At 37.5% G+C, this 22,909-nt stretch overlaps 1 protein-coding gene across 4 annotated transcripts in view; it reads right to left on the bottom strand.

Annotated features, from left to right (window-relative positions):
* PHF20L1 (PHD finger protein 20 like 1) overlaps positions 1 to 22,909 on the bottom strand; it is a 58,963-nt gene that overhangs the window by 8,139 nt on the left and 27,915 nt on the right. For 2 of the 4 annotated variants that reach the window (XM_032133610.1, XM_032133600.1), the window contains 9 exons: positions 22,617 to 22,823; positions 14,432 to 14,536; positions 10,131 to 10,295; positions 9,561 to 9,742; positions 7,562 to 7,661; positions 6,324 to 6,410; positions 5,184 to 5,379; positions 4,412 to 4,781; positions 757 to 919 (listed from right to left, as the gene is read on the bottom strand). In XM_032133610.1, the coding sequence (XP_031989501.1) occupies positions 757 to 919; positions 4,412 to 4,781; positions 5,184 to 5,379; positions 6,324 to 6,410; positions 7,562 to 7,661; positions 9,561 to 9,742; positions 10,131 to 10,295; positions 14,432 to 14,536; positions 22,617 to 22,823 (1,575 nt within the window). Of the gene's footprint in view, positions 1 to 756; positions 920 to 4,411; positions 4,782 to 5,183; positions 5,380 to 6,323; positions 6,411 to 7,561; positions 7,662 to 9,560; positions 9,743 to 10,130; positions 10,296 to 14,431; positions 14,567 to 15,777; positions 15,835 to 16,030; positions 16,250 to 22,616; positions 22,824 to 22,909 lie in introns of all 4 variants that reach the window. The other 2 variants (XM_032133629.1, XM_032133619.1) reach the window with 2 other exon arrangements.

Here is a 22,909-nt window from a genome sequence, read left to right as displayed (position 1 = left end):
ACTTCCACAAGCTCCTGTGGACAATGTCCAGATTATAGAATGGTTTTCCAATCTTCAACAAATGTTTTCATTTCTCTGCTTGCAGAAACAGAGAAGGTAAAAGATCAACCCTGTTAGTTTAGAAACACTGTCTAGGAAAAGCAGGGATACTGGAAGTAAAACTGCAAATAGAAATAAGACAATTTTATTTGTTAAAAGATTAATTAAGGACTCCTATGACTAGACTGTAAGCTCCCTCAGTTACTGGTTTCTATGACTGGCAAGTCATAGACACCTATGTGCTACAATATTCTCGTACACTGTAATTTCATTCAAGTTTTCTCATAAAGACTGAATTGTCTTCATGAAACCACTTGCTTACTAATACAGTAAAAAAAAAGTTGAAGGCACAATAAACACTTTTTTCCCCCCTAAATATTGTCAGTTACTAGAACAATCAGGCAAAAATCGCTGCAGGCAAAAAGCCATCAATTTTATGCTCCATACCTGGACATAGACTAGACAAGTTATCTAAGCTTTTTGAAGTCTGAGCCTGAGCTCAGGGGTTTTGTGTGCTTGAGCTACTTTATTGGGCATTGAAAACTTGTGGAAGAGGGCGGGGAGATCAAGGGTACAAGCTCTGCTTATAATTCTGGGACCCAAATTTGAACAGAATACTTAAAAATCCATCCTCAGTGCCTCAGGTCACTTTGAGCACATTAGTCATGAGAGATGCTGCTACAGGTGTATTAACAAGTAATCTGGCAATGCAGTTACCATCAACTTCTTTTTCAATCAGGTCCATTCTGCTGGTGACTTCATTCTGTACATTCTCTATATGGGTGAGGAGATTGAGCTGCCATTGAAGATGTGTGTCCACTTGTTCTTCTGAGCCTTTTCTTTCATTACAAACAAACACAGTGTTTCCTTCAGCAGAATTCTTCATAGGAGCAACAGAAAGAAAAAAATTGCCATTTAAGATTGTTTTTTGCTTTGTTTTAATTTCTGGTGTTGATTTCAACATTTGAGTCACATGATAAACTCTGCTGGTTTAGAACTGTACTTCTGTATATATGACAAAAAGCATACTCAAAAAGCCACATACTATGACACATCAATAGACTAAAGCAAACAAAATGCAAATTCCACATAAATAAGCATCTATATCTTTTGCCTCATTTCCCTAATACTGAAGTTTATCAGCTCAAATACTATGTTTAATGTAGTAATACAGATTGTACTTCTGTGCCCTTTTTATATAAAAACATGCAAAATCCTAAGGTTTGTTTCCATGGAAAACTCCCTACAATGCAGTAGTACCTAAGATGTCAGCAGTCAGTGTTTTGCACAAATAAGTCAGACATCCTATTTCACAGAATCCCCGAATGGGTCAGGTTGGAAGGGACCACAGTGAGTCACCCAGTCCAACCTCCATGCTCAAGCAGGGTCATCCCAGAGCACATGGCATAGGATTGCATCCATATAGCTCTGGAGCATCTCCAGTGCAGGAGAGACTCCACAATCTCTCTGGGCAATCTGTTCTGTTTGCTGATTAAGACAAAAAACTTCTCTTCCTAGCTGTTATGACTCCACCTGCTTTCCAAGCACAAGTCTGGGACAGAATTGAACATGTTTGGAGACAGTTACAGTAACACGCAGAGTTATGCAAACATAGGATCTGAGGAAGATTGACTTCTTTGAAATAATTAGTACTTTCACAGCAAGCCAGAGATAATAAACAAGCTCATAATCTTTCTAAGTTTGATGTTTCAGCTCTTGAATGGAAGTAGACCAGATTTAGTGTGTTAAAATGCTCAGCATCTCCAGCAATTAGCAGGATTAACAGCTTCCAATTTATATCCACTATGACTTTATATCCAACAAAGTTCTTTCACTATTGAAGATTCTATTTTAAGAACTAGAATGCCAGATACACGTGCTCACACAGTGTCAGTTCATGCCAAATGCCAGAGCAAAGAGTGACTTTAATTGTATTAATACACTTCTCTGAAGAGCTCAAGCTAATTTTCCACACCACATAAAAAAGAAATGGTGTTAGGTCTGTTATTAAAATATTTCTTTCTCCAGTCAAATATGGGAAGAGTGAGAAGAGAAGTAAAGAAGAAAATAGGAACTGATGGATTTTAAGTTACTACTTAAGCAAAAAAATCCAACTTTCATTTTAAGCTTAAAATTAAAAAAAAACAACCAACCAAATAAAACTCTTAGTGACCTGAGGGCAGCTTTATTAGCAAGTCAGACAGGATAAGCGTTGTTAATACTCATAAAGTTCATTACAGGAGTTAAAATTATGTATCAGAGATAAATTTTATTTGAAAGGTATGAGAGTTTTGATGCTTTCATGATATTAAAAATTTCTCTTCTCTGAAGACATCAGGTTTGCTTCCATGGTGTTTTCAGTATTCAAACTGTTGTTAATCTAATGAAAAATATTTCCAATATAAATAAGAAATGCTCTATTCCAATTTTCAGACCCTCTCTAAAACCACAGGGATACCATTTTTCCCTCGCTGTATAAGGAACCGAGTCCATAATTCTAAAACCAAAATCATCTTTCAGCCTGCTTCAGTAAGTTAGAGAAAATTTCAAAGCTAAATAACTTGATATCTAAATAACATCATAAATGTGGGGTTTTTTCTTCTAATGATCTCTATATTTATTCAAATGGCTAGTAAATGCTTCTTGAAAAAAATCACAAAATCCAGGTTCTCCTCTAAGCTATGGGATCAACATAGGCAATCAGGGAGTGATGGCAGGAGAAGTATGCAGGATACAGCTTGTAGACAAGAAATAACAGGAGGTTCAGGTGGGGAAGGCTTTTGCTTTCAGAAGCAAAACCAAGGAAACTAAATACAATTTAAAAGATAATGCATAGCCCAAAAATGGACTTGATAACAGTCAATCCAAACAGTGTTTGTAAGAGAAAAGGAAGTAGGTAACAGAACTGCAGATTAGGGTAAGACAAAACAGCATGGAAAACCAGAATATTGGAGGCTCTGAAGAATGCTAGAAATGAAAATTCAAAGCCTCAATCAAACTTTGACGAGGAGAAAGGGCACCTTACAGAGAAGTCAGATCAATTAAAAATGGTCCTTCAATGTCAATTTTAAGGGGAGTGCAAACAGGTTCATGGAGAAATCAAAGAGAGCTCTTCCATGCCTATCATGTTTAGGCAGAAGGCCTTATTTTAGTATCAAGGCTGACTAATGGCAAGGTGACTAAGGTGTCCCCAAAGGAAAGAACACTCTTAAGCCAAGAAGAGATCTGTTTGGGACAGTATCAGAGAGCACCTAGCTTTTTAGATATATGCTTGAATCTCTGAAGGAAGTACAAGTTTTGTTTCACTGCTCATCCGTATTTTCCTTTAATTCTAAATGTCTTTATACTATTTATACTATTTACAATGACAATTTAAACTGCTGTTGGAAGGCAAGTGTATTTGACACTGCTTGCATGTCTCCTTACTATAAACCTGAATATAGTCATGCAATTTAGCATACAAACAGGTATTTTTAATTAGAATGAACCAAAAATTCCCCATTCAGATTACACAGCTTACATGCCACATTTAGAACTAAAATTAAGAAGAAAAAAGATGTATCATACTCATTTCTTCCACACCAGAAACTGTATGTCAAAAGAGGGATGAGTTGAATGATTTACCCTCACATGGTATTGTAGAAAACAGAAAGGTTTGGTTCTCTTTGGTTTTTGCTCAGAGAGCTCTTCACTAAAAGCAGATTAACAAGTTTCAGACCTTTTCCACCAAACAATGGATTCAAACCATTAATGTACAAATGAGAAAGATGTTTAAACAGCAAAATATAATCCTGACTAAAAATGTTTCATTAGAAGAAATATGCAATATAGAAGACTGAAAAGCAGTTGCCCATGAGGTGAAATTAGTTGGTCAGTAAATCATTACTTGTGGATGGCATTCTAGGTAGCGTTGCTATTAAAAGAAGAACACAGTACAATAATAAACACTATTAAAAAGCCTTGGTTTAACAAACAACAAAAAAACTCTTAACACATGTCGATAACTGAACCCAGAGAAAAAGGGAAACCTGTCCCATTTTCCTCACCTTGCAAAAACCATGTAAGCTGTTCCAAGACCCTGCATTTTAAGAATAGGGTTCTTTTCTCTCAAAACATTAGACTGAGAACAAAGTTTTAGCATAGGCAATACTTTAACCATACTCTGTATTTCATACAACAGCTGAAATGAACATACTTCACCTGGAAGTATTTCAGTGACCCAACTTTGCTTCCCGTAATTTCTGCTGATTTATTTGATAGAATATGTCGACTGACAGCAATAAACTTTCCAAAATACCTGTATGTGCTTCAGTTTTATCAGATTAAACATACTTTTCCAAATAAAGTTTCCCAGATGAAGAATGATACTTACCTGCTCATTCATTCCACCATCTTTAAAAGAATACTGCAAACAGTTTTTATTCTCTGTGTGATATTCCTGATCTTCCTCAAAGCTACTTGTATCTTCATCATCTGAGCTCACAGGGTCAGTGACTGCTTTGTAGTCTTGACTAAAACTCTGTGGTTTTTGGTAACTGTGCTCACTTGTGATATATGTTTCTTCCATCTTCTGGGGTATACTGGGTGGCTCTTTATGGTTTTGACTATGACATGTCCTTTCAGCTGGATTAACAGCATCCTGCAAAGTCACTAATTTTTTCTCTACCCCAACAGTTCTTTGTTCTTGTTCTTTTCTCATCCCTGAATAAGCCCAGAGATGAAGGTCTGGGTGATGCTTATTTCTGCAATGAAGGGGAGGAAAAAAAAAGCAAGTTATAGAGAACACCATTAACAGCACTGAACTATCTAGCATCCTATTCTCCTAGATCTTAGCTACTGATAAGCACCATTATCAAACATGAAATATTCCTAGGTCATTCATCAATTTAAGATAAATCTAGAATGTCCCTTTAACACAAAATTTACCAAAAAAAAAATCACCAGTCCCAACAGACCATATCTGTTTGCGTGCTGAACACCCAACTCCCACTGAAACTGAGGGTACTCCACATCTTGCACTTGAATTATTTAAAATGTTATACAAGAAAGAACTTCAGTGTGAGAGAAAAATGCATAAGGAATAATGGTAGTCTCTGCCACCTGAATATATAAAGCTGGAAAATAAACCCTGGACTGATACTTACTTCAGTATCCCAATCTTCAGCTGCAATCCATGCAGTATTTCTGTTACCCCATATACATCTGCCAGTAGGTGGTGTGTTGACACGATCTTTTTGGCATTAAGATGAGAGTAGTTCTCTTTCAAAAACGATAATCCACACATGTGTCCATTGTTTAGCCAGTCTTTGTCATAGAGATATTTGGCACTCCACCTCTGTCCTGGGGTAAGCAATAAACAAATTGAGGGCCATCTAAAGCCACAGCAGAGTTATATTTACAACTAGAGTGCTACAATTATGTGCTGTACTTGCCTAAATATCTCCTAACATCAATGAAAGGATGACTCAAGAGCTTGCTATTAATATATTAAAATTTAGTTTTTGTGGATTAAGAGGAAAATCTTAAAACTTATGAGAACAAAAATAAGCCTGAAACCTCAAGACCCCTCTAAATGGTATTTGAAATTAACGCCTAATCACCTTTGCAATCAAACTACATGATATTAAGATCTGTGTTGTTATCAAAATAACCACCAAAAAAAAAAAGTTTACATTGGCATTTTATTTATCTAAATACTGCATCTTGCTTTTATTTTTTAAAAAAGGAAGCCTAAGTTACGAAGAGAAATGCTAGAGAGAGCATTTTATATGGACATATCCAAAATACCAGTTTGTTTCTAAACGACAAATGTTTTGCTTCAATACTGAATTCAGTATTTATTGGAAGCCAGGAAAAAGCTTCAGGAAAAGCAGATATTTCAATGTTATCTGACAGCAGAGCTCTTACACTCTCCTTTTGAGGTGCCTTTCACCAGACTTCTAGAGAGGGTATTGATGTATGTGGGCCTCAGGTCTTCCCTCCTATAGGTAACAGTCTTAACCCAACCAGCAGGAATGAGTATTTAGCTAATGCTTCTACTGTAGCTAAACAACTACTAAAAACCCCAGACAAATAAAAAACAAAAAAAAAAACAAAAAAAAAAAAAACCAACCAGAAACCAAAAAAGCCCACCCAAAACTAGAAATGCATAATGCTAATTATTGCAATGTTATTGTTTACAACAAGGAACCCAGATGGACTGATGGCAGTATCTTACACTCGATTTCAAATCATACTATCATCAAATACAGAACAAAGAACGGGTTGATGGAAGCCCTTCATACCTTTCAGGAGAATACCCTGTCTATCTCCTTTTTGCCCATTATCCCAATACACTTTAAAATACTGACATTGAGAATGACTTTTTTCTCCTGACATAGAAAGAAAAGAAGTAATGGTTAGGAAGGGAGAGAAGATAAAAATCAGGGACACAGACTCTGCATAGCAGGGGAAAACGAAGTACCTAATACAGTGAAGGGAAAGAACACAAGACAGATCAGCTGGGTTTAGTAAGAAAAAGCTGGGCTGCTCAAAGAGACACCACACAGAACTATCAGACAAGACTCTCTACCACCAGTTTTGATTCACACTGGGGCATATGGAACCAGCTCTATTTTCCTAATATTTCATTTCAAAAATAGCTCATGAAAACTCTGCAAACAATTTTTGTATTTCACTTCTTAAATTTAGAAGGAAAATAAATTTGAGGTTGTAGTCTCACTGCCCTTTTGAAACAGCTGGACTGCTGGATATTTCACCAGAAGACAGGTATGTACATTTGTATCAATTGTCTGAAGAAATTACAAAAAACTTTCTTTCAAATTCTTTAGTTTTTCTCCAAGTAACTGTTAAGAAAAATGTGTTTATCGCAGAATAATTTTTAAACCAACATCTTCCTAATCAAGTTTATTCAGTTTAAAAGTAAATAGAGTTCTCCTAGTTCTTACAAATTTAACATAACTATCTGAAGTTCAACATACGCTGTTTGTGCACTATTGTTTACTGTAAGATGTGCTAGATTCTTCTGTATTTAAATATTCAGTTCCACACTTTCACACAGTTCTGGGCAAATGTAAACATTTAAAATTGCAATTACTATGAAATGCCATCCACAGCATATTTGAGTGTACTGTGGTACTGAGTCCTTTTCCTCTAAGAAAATATTTAAATGAACAAATGTGATTCCAAGTACTGGCAAAACAGATCCCTGAACAAAAATGATTTTTTCAGAAAGACTTTCCAGACTATACCAACATAAAAAAGTGCTAAGGTTTGGGGGGAATTAAGTTTCAACAAGTAAAACAATGGTAACTGAGTTTATGGGTAAGATTTAGCACAGCTGACCATGATGTTACTAACACAAAAGTAAGTTTCTGCTCAGAGCCAAACTTAGAATCACTTGCCCCAAAGAAGCTTTACAAGTAACACAGAACAGACAAAGCTTGAACAATTTAAGCAAATTCATAACATATCTGCTCAAAAATCCCAAGAAAGGCTGAAGATAAAGGTGTTTTATCCATACCTGGTGGATCTCTGCAGATGTAACAGATGTACTGCTCGGGAATGCTGTCCTCCAACAGTCCCATGCATACACTGTGCTGCCAACACAAGCATTCTTCACACTGACATCAGAAAAAAAACAACAAAAGCAAAAACTAAAACTGAGACAAGCAGATGCAAAAACTCAGAAGCTACTTCTTGTATCATCAAAATCCAGAGAACAGCAGTTTAATTTAAATAGCTGGTTTGAGCAAGATTATTTTAGTTGGGCAATTTGTGCTTGGGTAGACAAAGACATCAAGCTAAAAAAAAAAGAGCTCTAGATCTGAAAGTTACCTCAACCACAAACTCCAGACTGGAGAAAAAAAAAAAAAAAGAAACTGAAGATGTATTATTTAATAGAATTTTATTACAACATTCAGTATTTTAGCACCTACATATTTAGTACTGAAACATAAGACAGGAGTATAATATTATAGTAAAGTAGAAAGATAATGTAATACATTACAGCATAACAGTGAAAAGTAGAAAACTCTTCAGTTTAATTATTTATATTTACAAAGCATCTCTCCAGTGCGCTAGAAAGATGTGCTTTTAATATCGCACCAATGGAAAATCTAAAAGAAAAAGAAAATGAAGAGAAAATGAAAGAGGAGAAATAAGAGAATAGGAGAGCAAAATAGAAGTGGTAAGACATGAGAGCCTAGAAACAGCAAACTGGTTGCTCTCAGTGAGACAAGCATGAAGAGGAAAAATCAGGCCATTAGACTTCAAAAACAGGCAGGAAACTACCTCTTAAAAAAATATTTCCCTTTCTCAACTCTGTGCTTGCCAGTGTTTTAAATACCTGTTGGCTCACTGCTGAAAATCTCCCCTCTTTGCTTTGACATGCCTTTGAGCATCAACCTGTTTAAAACACCAAAGCCACCTTTCCTCCTGTCACTACAGCTACAATATCATTCTCTTGTGTCTCCAAAGATTGCCACACCAGTCCATTTTTCCACATTGTTACCACAGCCAAACTCCTGCTCAGTTCCTCCAACACAGCACTGCAATTCAACCTGCTCCCAGAGACCCTGTGTGCCTTCCATTGCCAGGGCTCTGTCAGTTCCAGAAGAGTTAAGTCCACTAACACGACAGCCCTACTTGTTTCCTTTAAATCTTGACTAAAAGCCTCCATACTGTCAACAGGAACTGTACCACAGTAATAGTTGAATACAAACCTGTTTTTTGAATGGGGGTAAAAACCACAGGAAGTTCATGACCTTTTTAAATTATTGGCAACTGAGTTCTTCCTTACTGCTTTCTGCATCTGATTTAATCACTGCATTATAAACTCCTTGACAAAAAAGACTTGAAATTACTCATGGATGGGAAATGGTCTCTTCATTGGAGTACAAAGAAATAAGCAGCAGGAGCTGCAATCCATCAACACCTGAATGCTGTGCAGACATGGTATACTCTTCTTCCATTTTATTTATACCAACTTAAGATGTAAATTCTCAGCAGTTTCTAAAACCTGGTACTAATACCCAGTGTGAGAGAAGTGCTATTCTAAAGATGAAACACACATCACAGTACTGACAGTATTTAGTGTCTGCACGGGAGACATGTTGCACACAGAGGGACATTTACAGTGAGCAGAGAGGTTTCTGTAAGTGGTACTGCAAAGCACAAGAGCCAAACCAGAAGGGCTCGTATAATCAGGATGGTCTGGGGAACAGAAGCAATGGATTGTGGCAAAGGATACTTTATTCCAAATTTATCAGCTGACTTTAAAGAAAGGTTACCTTTCCTTACAAATTTGTCCTATGTATCAAATTGCTAGAGAAACTCCATCCTAGAGCAACAGCTCTGCATCCACTGAACAGAGGCAAACCAAGCGCAGAACAAAGAAATATTTTGTTCTTGTTCACTTATGTACAGCTCTCTACATAATTTCAGTCTGTGACACATCAAAAGGGCACCTTCAGAAAGCAAAACACACGGAAAATATAACTCCACACACCAAACTTCTTTACCTGAATCATAAAGCCATTTTCTTCATCAAGTTCACAAATGCATCTAACAATTTCATTGAGAGCATCATCTTCATCCTGAGACTCTTCAAAGTTAGTTGAATCAAAATCCTGATTGTATTCATCACCACTAAGTAACAAACTCTCTGTGGAAGAATCATCCAAGAACTCCACATCTGAAAGGTCTAATAAAAATAAATACATGTGAAACTGTGTGTGAAGAGACACATTAATTCACAGAAATACAGGGAGTTTCGACAGTTAAAAATCTTAATCTGCATTGGCAAAAAAATCGCTCTCAAACACACTGCTGGTATATGAGATTTCTAGATGAATTCTGCAAAGTCCCTTTAACGTGCTCTCCTCAGATGCAGAGTAGCAACACTTAACCAAAGCAAGTACAAGGTAGAACAGCTTAAGGAGTGTAAGCATTTTGATTTAAATAGATGAAGGATAAATCAGTCACTGTATTTATGGCTACAATCCCAAACATAAACCAAATTATTTCCTTTAAAATTCTCTTTCTTAACAAATTAAACGTATAAATTGTAATTTGCTGTTCATTCAACCTACTTTCTCCACTAAGGTCAACGGACAGGATAGCTCTTGGATACTGGTATGAAGTGTTCTTCTCTGAGAACATGCTGCGCAAAGTCAGAGAGCTGCCCGAGGACCGCGTTAAGGGAGAGGAGCACCTGTCCAGGAATTCAACAGAACTGTCTTCATAATCCGAATAATCTGAAAAGTTAAAAGAAAAGAAGTCGCTCTTACAAAAGTAAAATTCATGACAAAAAACCCCAAAAGAATATTGTGTATAGATTATACCGCAGCATTATGTTGACAAGTAAAGAATATCAATGCTGAGGTATCAGGATGATGAAACTGTAAATAAGAAATGGCAAAAGCTCTTCGTAACATTTTATTAAAAAATTTCCAGTAAGAAACATACTCATCCTGCACCATCTGCTATCCGTAGAGATGCTGCTGGTGACTCTCTCTTTTGCCTTAGGTCTGCTTGCAGCACTACCAGCATTGCTACTTAGAAGCAACCACAGATGACCCTGTCAGTTTAAGTTATAAAAGCTTGTCTGCACCCCTGCAGAGGAGCACAGGGAGCCCAAAGAAAATTGCCTTTGGATCTTCCCAGGCCCATCCCAGGAGACATCAATGGGCCAAAAGGTCCAGGAATGGGCTAGGGAGCATCCCAGGAGAGTACATACATATAGCCCCAAAGGAAGAGGATGAGCAGGCAAACAACAAACACACCCTGGCCAGGCCCCTCTCAGACTCTCCCAGCAGTGCCATCACCTCCATTATCCATGCATGAAACCCCTCACGATCTGTTACCCACAGCAGCTCTCTGGACCATCTTCTGGACTAAGGGCAGTTGCGGCCCAGTGGGCTGCCAGTGGGGGACACTATGGGATGTGGGGCAAAATCATTCTGGGTTTGCAAATGACCTATTATGAAATGTCCAGGGAAGAAAATAAAGGTGGGGAAAATGGATGGACTGAAGAGATTTGGGGAAGAGCAATTACAGGGAGAACGAGGGAATAACAGGATACAAAAGGCCAGTTATGCATTAATAGTTTTGTGGTCAGTACACCCATCTGGCCATGCCCTGCATCCAGTCTGTGATGGCAAAGGTTGTACGTTTTTCTCCTCGGAGCCATTGAAAAGTTGTCTGGACATAATCCCGGGCAACCAGCACCAGGACAACGGGGTTGGACCACTGCACCTCCACTTCCAACCTCAGCTATTCTGTGATTCTTATTAAATCTCATTTCCATCTCTTACACTGGGGAGGAGCTCTCAATTCAGGGTTCAGGTGTGTACATGGTCCGTGTGCCAGCAAATGGAGTGGCACTGCAGGTCGAAAGGTCCGTGTATCTGTGGTGCCAGCACTCAGACTGCAGTGACTGCAGTGCCAGCCCCATGCCAGGGATCTCTGGTCACAGAGGCCCAAGAGCTCATGCTACAGCACCTGCAGCCAGTCCAAGTGTCTGATTGCTTGCATGGATCAAGCTGGACCAGCTAATGAGCAGGTGAAATGGCCTGAGAGCAAGGGGTCAGTGGGTCTGCAAGGGCGAGCTCTGGGTGGAAGTGCCTCTCTAAGCAGGAGAGCTGGGGTGGGGGGGCTCTGGGGACCTGGGGAGTCCTGGCCAGTGCTGGGAGTGTGAGAGAATGCGCACGGAAGTGAGACTGTCTGTACTGCAGTGGGGCTGCTGCCCCCTGAGCTTGTATCTGCAGGCACCAGAAACTGGAAAGACTGGGATTCAGAGGAGCTACTGGTAGCCAGTGTCTGAGCCCACCTGTTGCAGAGATCCCCACTTATACACCTCTGTATTATCTTCCTGCTCAGCCAGAGAAAGGAGCAGGATGAGGCTGTTGTAACACACACACAAGCATAGACAACACCATGTGCTTCTGCCTGCTGGTCATACAGTGGTACTGACATTTATATTGATAACAGCATCATATCTTTTCCTCTAATACAAACTATTTTCAACAGTCTCAAGAAACATATTTGCAACCCTGTCCCTAATCATAATGACTGGAGAGACTGTCCTAAGAAAGCCATGTAATTGCAAATCATTGAATAGTTAGGCTTGGAAGGGACCTAAAAGATCATTTTGTTCCACACCCCCTGCCATGGGGAGGGGACACCTTCCAGTAGACCGGGTTTTTCAGAGGCCCATCCAACCTGGCCTTCAACACTTCCAGGGATGGGACATCCACAACTGCTCTGGGCAATCTGTTCTAGTGGCTCACCATCCCCTCAGAAAAGAATTTCTTCCGAATATCTAACCTAAATCTACCCTCTTTTCAGTTTAAAACTGTTACCCCTTGCCCTATCACTACACTCCCTTTAAAGAGTCCCTCCCCATCCTTCCTGTAGGTCTCCTGTAAGTACTAGGAGGCTACTACAAGGTCTTCCCCCAGCCTTTTCTAGGCTAAACAGGCTCTCAGCATCTTCTCATAGGGGAGGTGCTCCAGCCCTCTGATCATCATTGTGGCCTTCCTCTGGACCCTGAGCATGCCCATGGCTTTAATCAGTAATTATGAGTAATTATGAGTATCAAACTTAATACTTCAAATACAAGCAAGTAATCAGATTACTGCACTTTGATCCTTCTGTAGGAAGCACTCCTGCTTTCACCTGTAACTACAGTTTTCCTGCTATGGGTTCCACAATATCCTCTCCTAGATAACCTTCCATGAAGTCAATTTTCCCTTTACTGTCTCTGTCCAATGCACACTATCTCCAGCATTTCCCAAGTGTATTCACTGTAGTCAATCCAAGGAGCAGCTGTACTTCATGCTGGATGGCTTTCAACCTCACTGCAACAGAGCAGCATAAAAACCAGGTGTTACCTACCTTCTGCTACACATAGGTTTTATACAGTCAGTAAATCATACACACACTTGGAGCACAAAAAACAGTTTTTGTTGGGGTTTGTTGGTTTGTCTTAAAGCCTTGTGCAAAACTTACCTGGGACACCCAACGTACCCATTCCGTCTTCTTCCCCAAGATGCCTCAATTTGATTTCAAACAAAAGGAGCATGCCTCACACCCTTACACATCTATCCACACCTGGAGTGGATAGTCCTGGAGAGAGAGTGCTGCTTCTTTTGACAGATCAGCTTTTTCAGGGTCAGACACTGGAGTCAGAATCCACCAGAGTATTTTCATTTCTTCCCCAGTTAAAAAATAATCCATATTGAATACCTCTGCCTTGCTAAACCCAGATTTTCACAAGATGAATTTGCAAAGAATAAAATACTCAATTTTTACTCACTCTGCCTTTTGCATCTGGATTTAAGATTTCTATTTGTTGAGGCATTAGGCATATTTTCTTCTCATATTTACAAACACTGGGTAAGACCCCTAGAAATTGGAACCTAAATATGATACCTCTGCCAAGCTTCTAAGTTTCAAGACAAGCTGGTAAAAACACCAAAGGAATAAAAAGATGAGATAAAAAACAACAACAACAGAAAAAAGCAAAAAAAATCCAAATAACAAAACAAAAAACGCCCAAAAAACAAAAAGCCAAAAAACCAAAAAAAACCCACAAAAAACCACAAAAATCCCCAGCCCACAACAAACCACCTTATAACCACAAGAAGACAAAACCAAAGAACAATACTGGGCACATACCTAGCACCTTATCAGCATCTTCTTGTAAATACTTAGATGCCTTCCCAGTGCAAGTAAGAAGCTCCCAATGATTTTTAGGTAAAATAAGCAATTGAAGTTTATAGCATAAAATTATATTACTCCAGTATAAAGATGGTGAGGTACACAAAACCTACAATATTGCAATTCACACTCAAGAACTGCATGATCTGGAAGCATTTTCATGTTAGAGCACAAATCTTGGACAGAGAAACAAATAATCCTTGACAAAAAACATTTGTCAAGGCAATAGACAAGGCTGTTACAACAGAGATGCCAACCTCAGCTGTTAAGGATTAACTGTTAAAGAGGGGGTGCATTGCATACAGTAAACCACTGAAATTCAGCAACAAACTAGATACTAGAATAATTTTAATGTCCAAGCTAAATATATAGGACACGTATACAGAGCTTCAAACAAAGAATTTAAAGAGATGAAAACAACAAGCATATATTTTTGAGGAAGAAAAAACATCTATGAAATATGTATGTCTATCACATAGAGACAGGCTAGAAATACAAGAAAAAGAGAAGTCACAGACCCAAGTGTCCTTTTCATATTTAACACTAAAACTTACTCTTGGACATGTCTGAAATTTTACATCCATATTGTTTACAAACAAGTTTTACTATCTAATGCTAGAAATATACTGGGCGGTTTCAGTTACTTTAAAAAAATATAAATGGAACTTACCATGCTGCTTTGATTTCTTCTTTTTTTTCTTCTTCTTTTTCTGCTTTGGTTTATGATCTTTTTCCTTCTTCTCCTTTTTCTCCTTTTCTTTTTCTTTCTTTTTAGCTGAAATAAAAATTAAACAATTTAAAGCAGCTTAAACTAAACAAGGCATTCAAAATCAAGTGCTCTAGTTGTCTAGTCAGATCAAAATGATTCAGTTAATTTACTTGATATCTTTGGCACATCTCTTATTAATAGTTGATATAACAGTTCAAAGAAATCTCATTTGACAAATAGTATAATTGTAAGTATTTCAAAGTAAGACATCATAGCAGAAAAAAATACAGCAAAGTACACAAAATATGTAGTATCATATAAATAGCTTGTAACTTCTATTTTACTTACAGTTTATAACAAAAAGATTTGGGCAAGAGAAAAAGCTTTCACAAGTGCAAAATTCCCAATTATAAAGGCTACATTATCCTAAATCCACGTTATTAGGCCTACAGAAAGACACTTGAAGGAAATTTCAGTATCACAAATCTGCTGCTGCTGTCAGCACTCTGCACTATACAGTGGCATCCTCATAGAAAACTGATTCTGACTAGAATTTGACACATTTTTTACGCTGCAGTTCACTTTTAACCACTGTTGGTATACACATGAGGACAAGTACTTTGACTCTGAAAAATTATTTTTATCCTGTTAATTCTCCCCAGACAAAATACATCCCACATTTTCACTCTATTTCTTAAGTTATCAGTAAGAGGCAAATAATAAGGAAATTAACTTGCTACAAAAAATAAGCCTTGAAGTCAGGATTGTTTTCTGCACACAAATTGGATCAGTCTTATCTTCTTGAGGAACACAGAGACAAAACTTTTACCTCCTGAAAAAACGAGGCAGAATCACTTCTGAATTCTTGCCAGTCTCTAATAATTTATTTTGAACACAGGATAAAACCAGAGTCCTCTTCAATTTATATTTTATTTCATAAATTGACAAATGTTTTGCTAGTAACCCTTGTTTGCTCTTCCCATCTCAAGTCTGACAGTACAATGAAACAGCCAGTATTATTCATTCTACTAAAAAAACCTCATTCAAATGAAAAACCAGAGGCAGTGGGCTTATAAGTACTTTAGGATCCCTCAAAATCCTTGCTATGGGCACTTTCATTTTATCTTACAAATTATTCTTCTATAACAAACCTGTCATATACACAAAAACTTTTTGTAAGACCTTAACAAACAAAAAGTGCAGCTGGGCCCAGGAAATATTTTATGCTTTTACATCTGCTCTTCAGAGACATTAAGTGTTAGAGAATTTTTCTTTTTTTCCTAAAAATAATATTGCTCTCTATGTACCATATGTTGAAGAACTTTTCTCTTCCAGTTTTCCTTTTCTTTCCATTCTAGCTGCACCTGCAAATTGAAGAATATATGCCATAAGGCCAATGTCTGGCTGATGACCTACTTTCTTGTAAAATTCATTAGACTGTAAAAAATCCTAATGGCACACAGTAACAAGAAACATACAAACAATACAATTATTTTTCATGTCATTTTACAATTATTTTTATTGTCTAAAGCACTGGAAACAAAAAGTATTGTAGTTTACCAACTTCTGAATGCTTGTCCTTCTCAATCATGTTCTTTAATATTTTCTCCTTCAGACTCTCAAAACATTTCTCCTTTATGGGCACAGAGCACTGTGTCTCTGTCCCTTCAGAGCTCACTGATGTGGAAGACCTCTTTTTTTTACTATTCCCTTTGGGTAACTTGAGACTACTGGTTAAAGGCATTTCCAGATGCAAGGCATGTACATGGGACGAGGGTGCTGAAAACAAGAAGATGGATTTACTCGGCATTCCATAAGGATTGCAGCCAGCCAGGGCTGGGTCAGATCACTGAAATGTCAGTATTGGTCATATCATCATCACACTTATCAGATAATTACTGCATATGAATGTCTAGATCTTAGTCTTACATACAAGACAATACATGCCACAGAAGGTTTCTTCCTATATTTTGGAATTTGCACTCGCTTTTAAACTGCCTGTACTGGTTAAAATGTGCTTTTGCTGACACTTCTAAGCCTTTTTGTTTCCTGTATTTCACTGTAATAGAAACCCACAAGAGTAACAGCTAAAGGTGCTGACACTGTCAGTATCATTTAAGTTAATGCTCCATTATGTTTACAGAAAAATTTAGCTCTGGTACAACATTTTTAATCCTACGTATAAAACATTTCTGGTAATTGAATTTTTCATTGATTTTAATACTTAAAATAACTCACTTTCATTAATCCACATTTGAATTATTTGCAAAAGTACTGTGATTTGTCAGAATTCAGCATCATATACTGATAATTTCTATCTTGTACTATTTAGAAAAGTTTATTCAGTGAAATATGTAGCTGTTTTTTTAGCTTTTTATCTGATGCAAGTTAGGAAGTAACAAACTGAAAACAAAACAAAACTGAAATTATAATTTTCACTGCTAATATTTATAATAATTTTAAAATAATCGAACTAAAATAAAAGTTATTTATAAAGAACATTACTGAGGTAATTCAAAACTCTCTATTACTGTGTCCATCAATATTGTGAGAGCTTCAAGTTTCATCTAGGTGTAATCAGGAAAGCCTAATTTTTATCAGACCCTTGAGGACATTTTAGGACCACGCCAAGGACATACTGTACAAAAATGCAGCTCTGTGAAGTCATAAGGGGTTCACGTTTTTCCATGCCAGCTGTAAACACTTGGAGGCACAAGTTAACTTCGGTGTCTCTCAGAACAGCCCAACAAAAGCATTACCATGTAAAAATAAAAAAAAATTTAAAAAAAAAAATCCTGAAAAATACCTGCTACTGGACAAGATATTCAACAAGACAAAATATGGAGCTGAGAATGCACTAAGCAGCACTAAGATAATTTAGAAAATTCATCAGTCATAAAAAGATTCTGGGGAAAAGACAACACTTCAGGGCTGACCCTGTACAGTGGCCTTCCCGACTAGGACAGACCAACCAAATTCTACTGGGATACAGCACAGCTCACACAACACCCACTCCCACTCCTACCAGCCTTCCTGGGAACACAACCAAAATGCCACCAGTCAGAAAGCCACAGGGCCAGCAAGAGCAATAGAAAGTGGTGCATCCCGTCTCACACCACACAGCACTTTGAAATGCCAGGTGTCCCCAGCTGCAGGACAGCTCTGGACCATGCAATCCAGGCAGCAGCAGCTGCTCAGTTCTGGTGTTGGCTCCTGCCACATGCCACGAGCTGCATCACCATGGCTGGGGCTACCTGAGTCTTTCCACTGCCTCAAATCAACCACCTCACCTAAGACCATAATCCTTTTAAGACTAATTCAGGCTCTTGCCTTTGTCTGTATTTCAAGTGCATTTAGCTTGCTGGAGTACTTATCATTGACACAAAACACTATCCAAATTACTCCTTTCTTGGGTTTCCTAATTACCATTTGTCTCTGTTACAGGACTGAACTGCTCTGCCATCTGTAGAGCAGTAAGTATATTTTAGCACATTAGTAAAAGAAAAAAGTGACACTTTCCCACATCATCATGCTATCAACGTCTTGTCTCATTTCTAAAAAGAGTGCAAAAGGATCACCCAAATGCACGTAATTCAGTTAGGTCACTGCCATTTTGATGAAAAGATGTGAGAACACTCCATCCAAACAACCTCAAGGGAAATTTAGTCTCAACATTAGATGAATTAGTATTTAAACTTTATTATTGAGAAGAAACCCTGACCTGATATCCAAATATGTTTTAATACCAACAGCCACAACAAAACAAATTTCAGGATCTCAATAATATTCAAGCACATTTGACAAAGTAATCAATAACTGTTTGAGGGAACACTTATATTGGGCAGAAATCTGCTGCTGTCAAGCAAATACGCATCTTGCTGTCAGAACTCTCCAAACTGCCTTTCTGTAGTAATCTGAAAATAAAAATTGCTATAATGCTGTATACACTGCAATGTCATTCTTGGCTTTTACTTTTCTTCATTGAAAATCATTTTAGACTAAGACTCTTAAATTCTCAAATCCTACATAAAGTGTTAAGGCTTGAAAAGTCTACTTTTCAACTGTGCAATCACTATGCTTTACATATAACCACAAAATTAGACAAGGTAGTCAGTTGGAAGGGCAAGTAACAAATACAACCAGAAAAATATTAGTTCCTTTATGGAAATGCTACCTTTTTTTTTGAAATGCTACTTTTAATTGCAATTTCATTCCTCTTAAGGAGTCTAGCCAGCCACCTCCCACACAGCGAACGTGGGAGGTCTGCAGTTAACACTCAGCACAAAGACGACCAGAGATTGGACTTGGTAAACTACTGATTTTGTCACTGTTCCAAGATCAATTTTATCACTAGAAGACTAATTTCAGATTAAAAAGAAATGCAAACCACAGCATTCCCAGTCCAGTTAATGACATGTTTCCAGTGCTACTCATCCTGTTATGGCACAGGGAAGTGACACAAGCCCCCTCATGCAAGTACAGGCACAGGACAGGATGTTGTGCCACAAGTACAGCAGCACAGCTGGGCTTGCAGTGCTACTGCTAACTGAGATTCATCAAGTTCAAATGAATTGTAGCAATCTGAAGCAACTTATTTTGTTGACTGATATTCTATTTCACGGCTTTCCATGTTTCAAGTAATATCATAAATATCATCATCTGCATTAATACACAACTTAAATCCTATTGCGATAGAAATATCAATCATGCTGGTCATATTTAATTTAGTGTTTCAAATTCCCAGTGCATAGGATCAATTTTATACCTAAACAGACTTTTAAGTGTCTATCACAGATTAATACTGGACCCTGCCCAAAATGATGTCTTTAGGAAGAATAAGCCCATGAAAAGGTTCTTGCTTGCCTCATAACCAACCTAAACTGGGAACTTCTGGGCAGAGATTAGAATGGCAGGCATTCAAATTAGGGAGTAACTCTGACTGTTAATAGATGGTTGGAGTAAAACAAACAGCCCCAAAGTAACAAGAGCAAGTAACAAGATGAACCATAGTTCATCCCTCTTACAAGCAAGGTAAACACTGGCAAGAGATTTTAAAAAGAGACCTATATTATTTACTGAAAATTTTGTACATCAGCTGTTTCTTGTTCCTGCTGCAGTAAACCTGTTACCAAGGAAATTATATAGAAGTATGCCATGTTTTTATTTCTTTTAGTCTTAAATGCAAATTTTCCCCATATAGTTAACCTAATGTTACCATACTAGCAATATTGTCTATAAGCGTTAGGATAGGATATAGCAGCTAGCAATAATAAATTATATTAGCATTACAAATATTATATTGCTAGATTAGTAAGTGTAACAGTATTTTCCTTTTACTTAAATCTCAAAGCCCAGATTGCTTGCTGAAATTATGTCTGCTCAATATACAACAGTTAAACTAACATAAATGGTGCAGAGTTACAGAAACCAAGAAAAACTACCAAAAATTTAAAAGAGAAGCACAACTACAGAAAGACCTGAAGTTCATGTATTCAGAATGGCAAATCTACAGTGTTTTGCAAGTATTCTGACTGACTGTGGATTTAAACTCTTTGAAACAAAACAGATGCAGATTTATAGTAGTTCTTTCAGGTCAGTTACAGAACAGTTTGGATTTTACACCAGAGTTCTCAATTTGTAATGTACAGAGTCACAATGCATACATAATGGTAAACAATGCAGTGTATGAAACTGCACTTAGATGTTTCTGCATAACACAAATTAACTTTTCTCAATTATCTCAAGAATGGATAGGAATGAGGAAAGCTTTGGGCACCTCTCCTGTATGTATTTGCTTGCCATTGTTTAAACAGATAATCAGAAAAGTACTGATAAATAGAGTGAATCCTATTAATTTTCCTGAAGCATGCAAGAATTTGGTGTAATTATGTGTGCTTCAGGAACATGACTTGAGAACCTGTGCTATTTCAAAGGCAAAACAATGCCTTCTAAAGCAGAGAACACAACAAATTTATTCAATAGTCTAAACTAACTCCAAAGGTTTCAAACCTGAACTTTAAATCTACATTTTTCTTTTTCTTCTAAGATTATGAGAAGGATAAACATGTTTCACCAGAGTTAAAAGACTGAGATGAACCCAAAACACATGAATTTCAGTTACAGAGTCCTAGTGATACCATTGACAGACGCAGATAGCTCCAAAACCTGCTATGAAATCTGTGAATTAAAGATATCAACCTGCTTAGATTAGTCTTTCAGGCCACAAAGCTTATACCCAAGAAGCTGTTGGGCTAGATGCTCCAAACTACTGAAAACTTCTAACATTTGGACAAGAAGTCAGTATGAAAGCTCAAGACACAGTTCCATTTATTGCATGAAGGAAAACTGTAATACATGAAAACTAGGAACAAAACGGATGAGTCTGGAAGGTAAAAACTCAGAAGACAAAAATGTAGCTGGCAAATCAGTTCTTTTAGAGCTTGTAACTCTTAAAATTATATAGATATGAAAAAAAGGCTCATTAAGCCTTTTTATATACAGTATAAACTATCCTTTGGTATAGGCTGGAAGCACTTCTGGCTTCCCACTATGAACTCAAGTAGTAACGACAGACAATTTATCAGGGAATGTTTTTCCCTGACACAAACTGTGTGGACATGTCACATAATTTTGAGTCATTAAATAAAGGTGGCTCTAAATGAAATTTATTCTTTCTGTTATTGCTTCAGCTGTGGCCAAGACCAAAACCCAGCTCAACAAACAGGTCCAAAGTGCACTCCTGAGTGCTGGGTTTAGAACTGGCTCACTCTGCCCCGAGTCAGGCCCATTACAGGAGCAGGCAACTTCCAGCATTACCAAGTATAAATAAAATGAGCCAGAAAATATATCAGAAAAGCCAGAAGTTAAATTCCTAGTAACTGAAATTACTTTTACCAAACAGGAAACAGATGGTTGTTGGAAGCTGTTGCTTTCTTTTATGATCTTGTTCAGTGAGTGGGCAAATACACATCTCCCAAAAGCACTTCTCTTAGTGGCAGGAGACATGACATAGAAAGGACTCCTATAGAAGTAATTCCCCCAGGAATCTGTTATTCTACTGCTGTGCAATGTATCAAGGGCAAACGAAGACTGTCACGTGGTTTCACTCAAGAAATTAAGTAATATTTTAATTTTAATATTTTAAAAACCTTAAGTGGTGGCTCACTAGAGATACCCATAGCCCTTATTTTGACAAATTAGTTTAAGAGATTCATAGATTAATAGACTAAAATATGGTTTAAGTATCATAACTCTATCCTTTAAGGTCATGCTGTCCTCCCTTACTATCAATCATACTTATCAAAAACTTTCCGAACAGCGTATAATAATTTGATTTTTTTCCCCCCTTCCTACTTTTCTGAACAATTTTCTCATGAAACGAAACAAAACAAAACAAGGATTTTTTTTAAAAGGCTTTAAAAGAATTCCTTCTTGGAAACCGGTTAAAAATGGTATGATACCCACATAGGAGACTTATTTATAAAAAAAATTATGTGAACACCTAGCATACACTGGACAAAAACATCCCACTTTCAGGGGCTGCAAACCACTCTGCCGATCCTTCCCCACATCTCTTGGTTACCTCTATCCAAGCGTTTCACATAAACCACAGTAGACAATAAACTGCTACAAAGGGAGAGGCAGCACAGAGTTGCAGCACTGGGCTCTGTGCTGATTTTGACGGTGACCAAGTCTATATAAAGGTTTTTGATGATTTTTCAGAAATATTTTTAAGTAACATCTTGTAGCAAGCAGAGGACAGAATTTCCACTGCAAACAGAAGCAAAGCAGAGGAGTGCTGACTGTCTTCAAGAACACCGTTTTAAAGCCGAAGCCACAAAATAGCATGTTAGTAAACACTTCATTAATTATTTTTACAACTTTTAGCAAAAATATTTTTGAAAGAAATACTGCTTACTACATTCCACACTCTCAGATTCCCCTTAAAGCGTGTTAGAAGTGCTAATGCAGCTCTAAGCCAGTGAAGACAAAGAATATGCAGATGAATGGAGTCCAGAAGAGAGGCAGGTTTTTGAGTGTGCAGAAAGGAAAATAAAAAGTATCCCCTCTGTCTGTGGGATTGAATACACACACATTTTAACCCTACAACTATAAATCTCTCTGGTTGTATACTGAATCTCTTTACCTGACGCTGTTGTAGCTACTCTTCCATCAGTTACTGCTTTGGAAGAAAGATATGTAATCATCTGAATATCTTCCTTGTCTTTACTGGGATATTCATTACGGAAAGTGGATTCTGTGGATAATGGTGCTGTAACTTCCGAACTACGGCTTAAATCAAGAGGGAGACATGGTCCACGCTTCTCAAGTGACACATGAGCAACATCAGGTACTACATAAAAGAAAAAATGTCATGTTAAAAAGATACATGGGTCCAACAAACAAGTCTGGATTGCAGCGTTACATAACATAGGAACA

Source organism: Corvus moneduloides, chromosome 1 (assembly GCF_009650955.1).
Source record: "Corvus moneduloides isolate bCorMon1 chromosome 1, bCorMon1.pri, whole genome shotgun sequence".
Lineage (NCBI taxonomy): Eukaryota > Metazoa > Chordata > Aves > Passeriformes > Corvidae > Corvus > Corvus moneduloides.
This window is presented reverse-complemented; position numbering and strand designations above follow the sequence as displayed.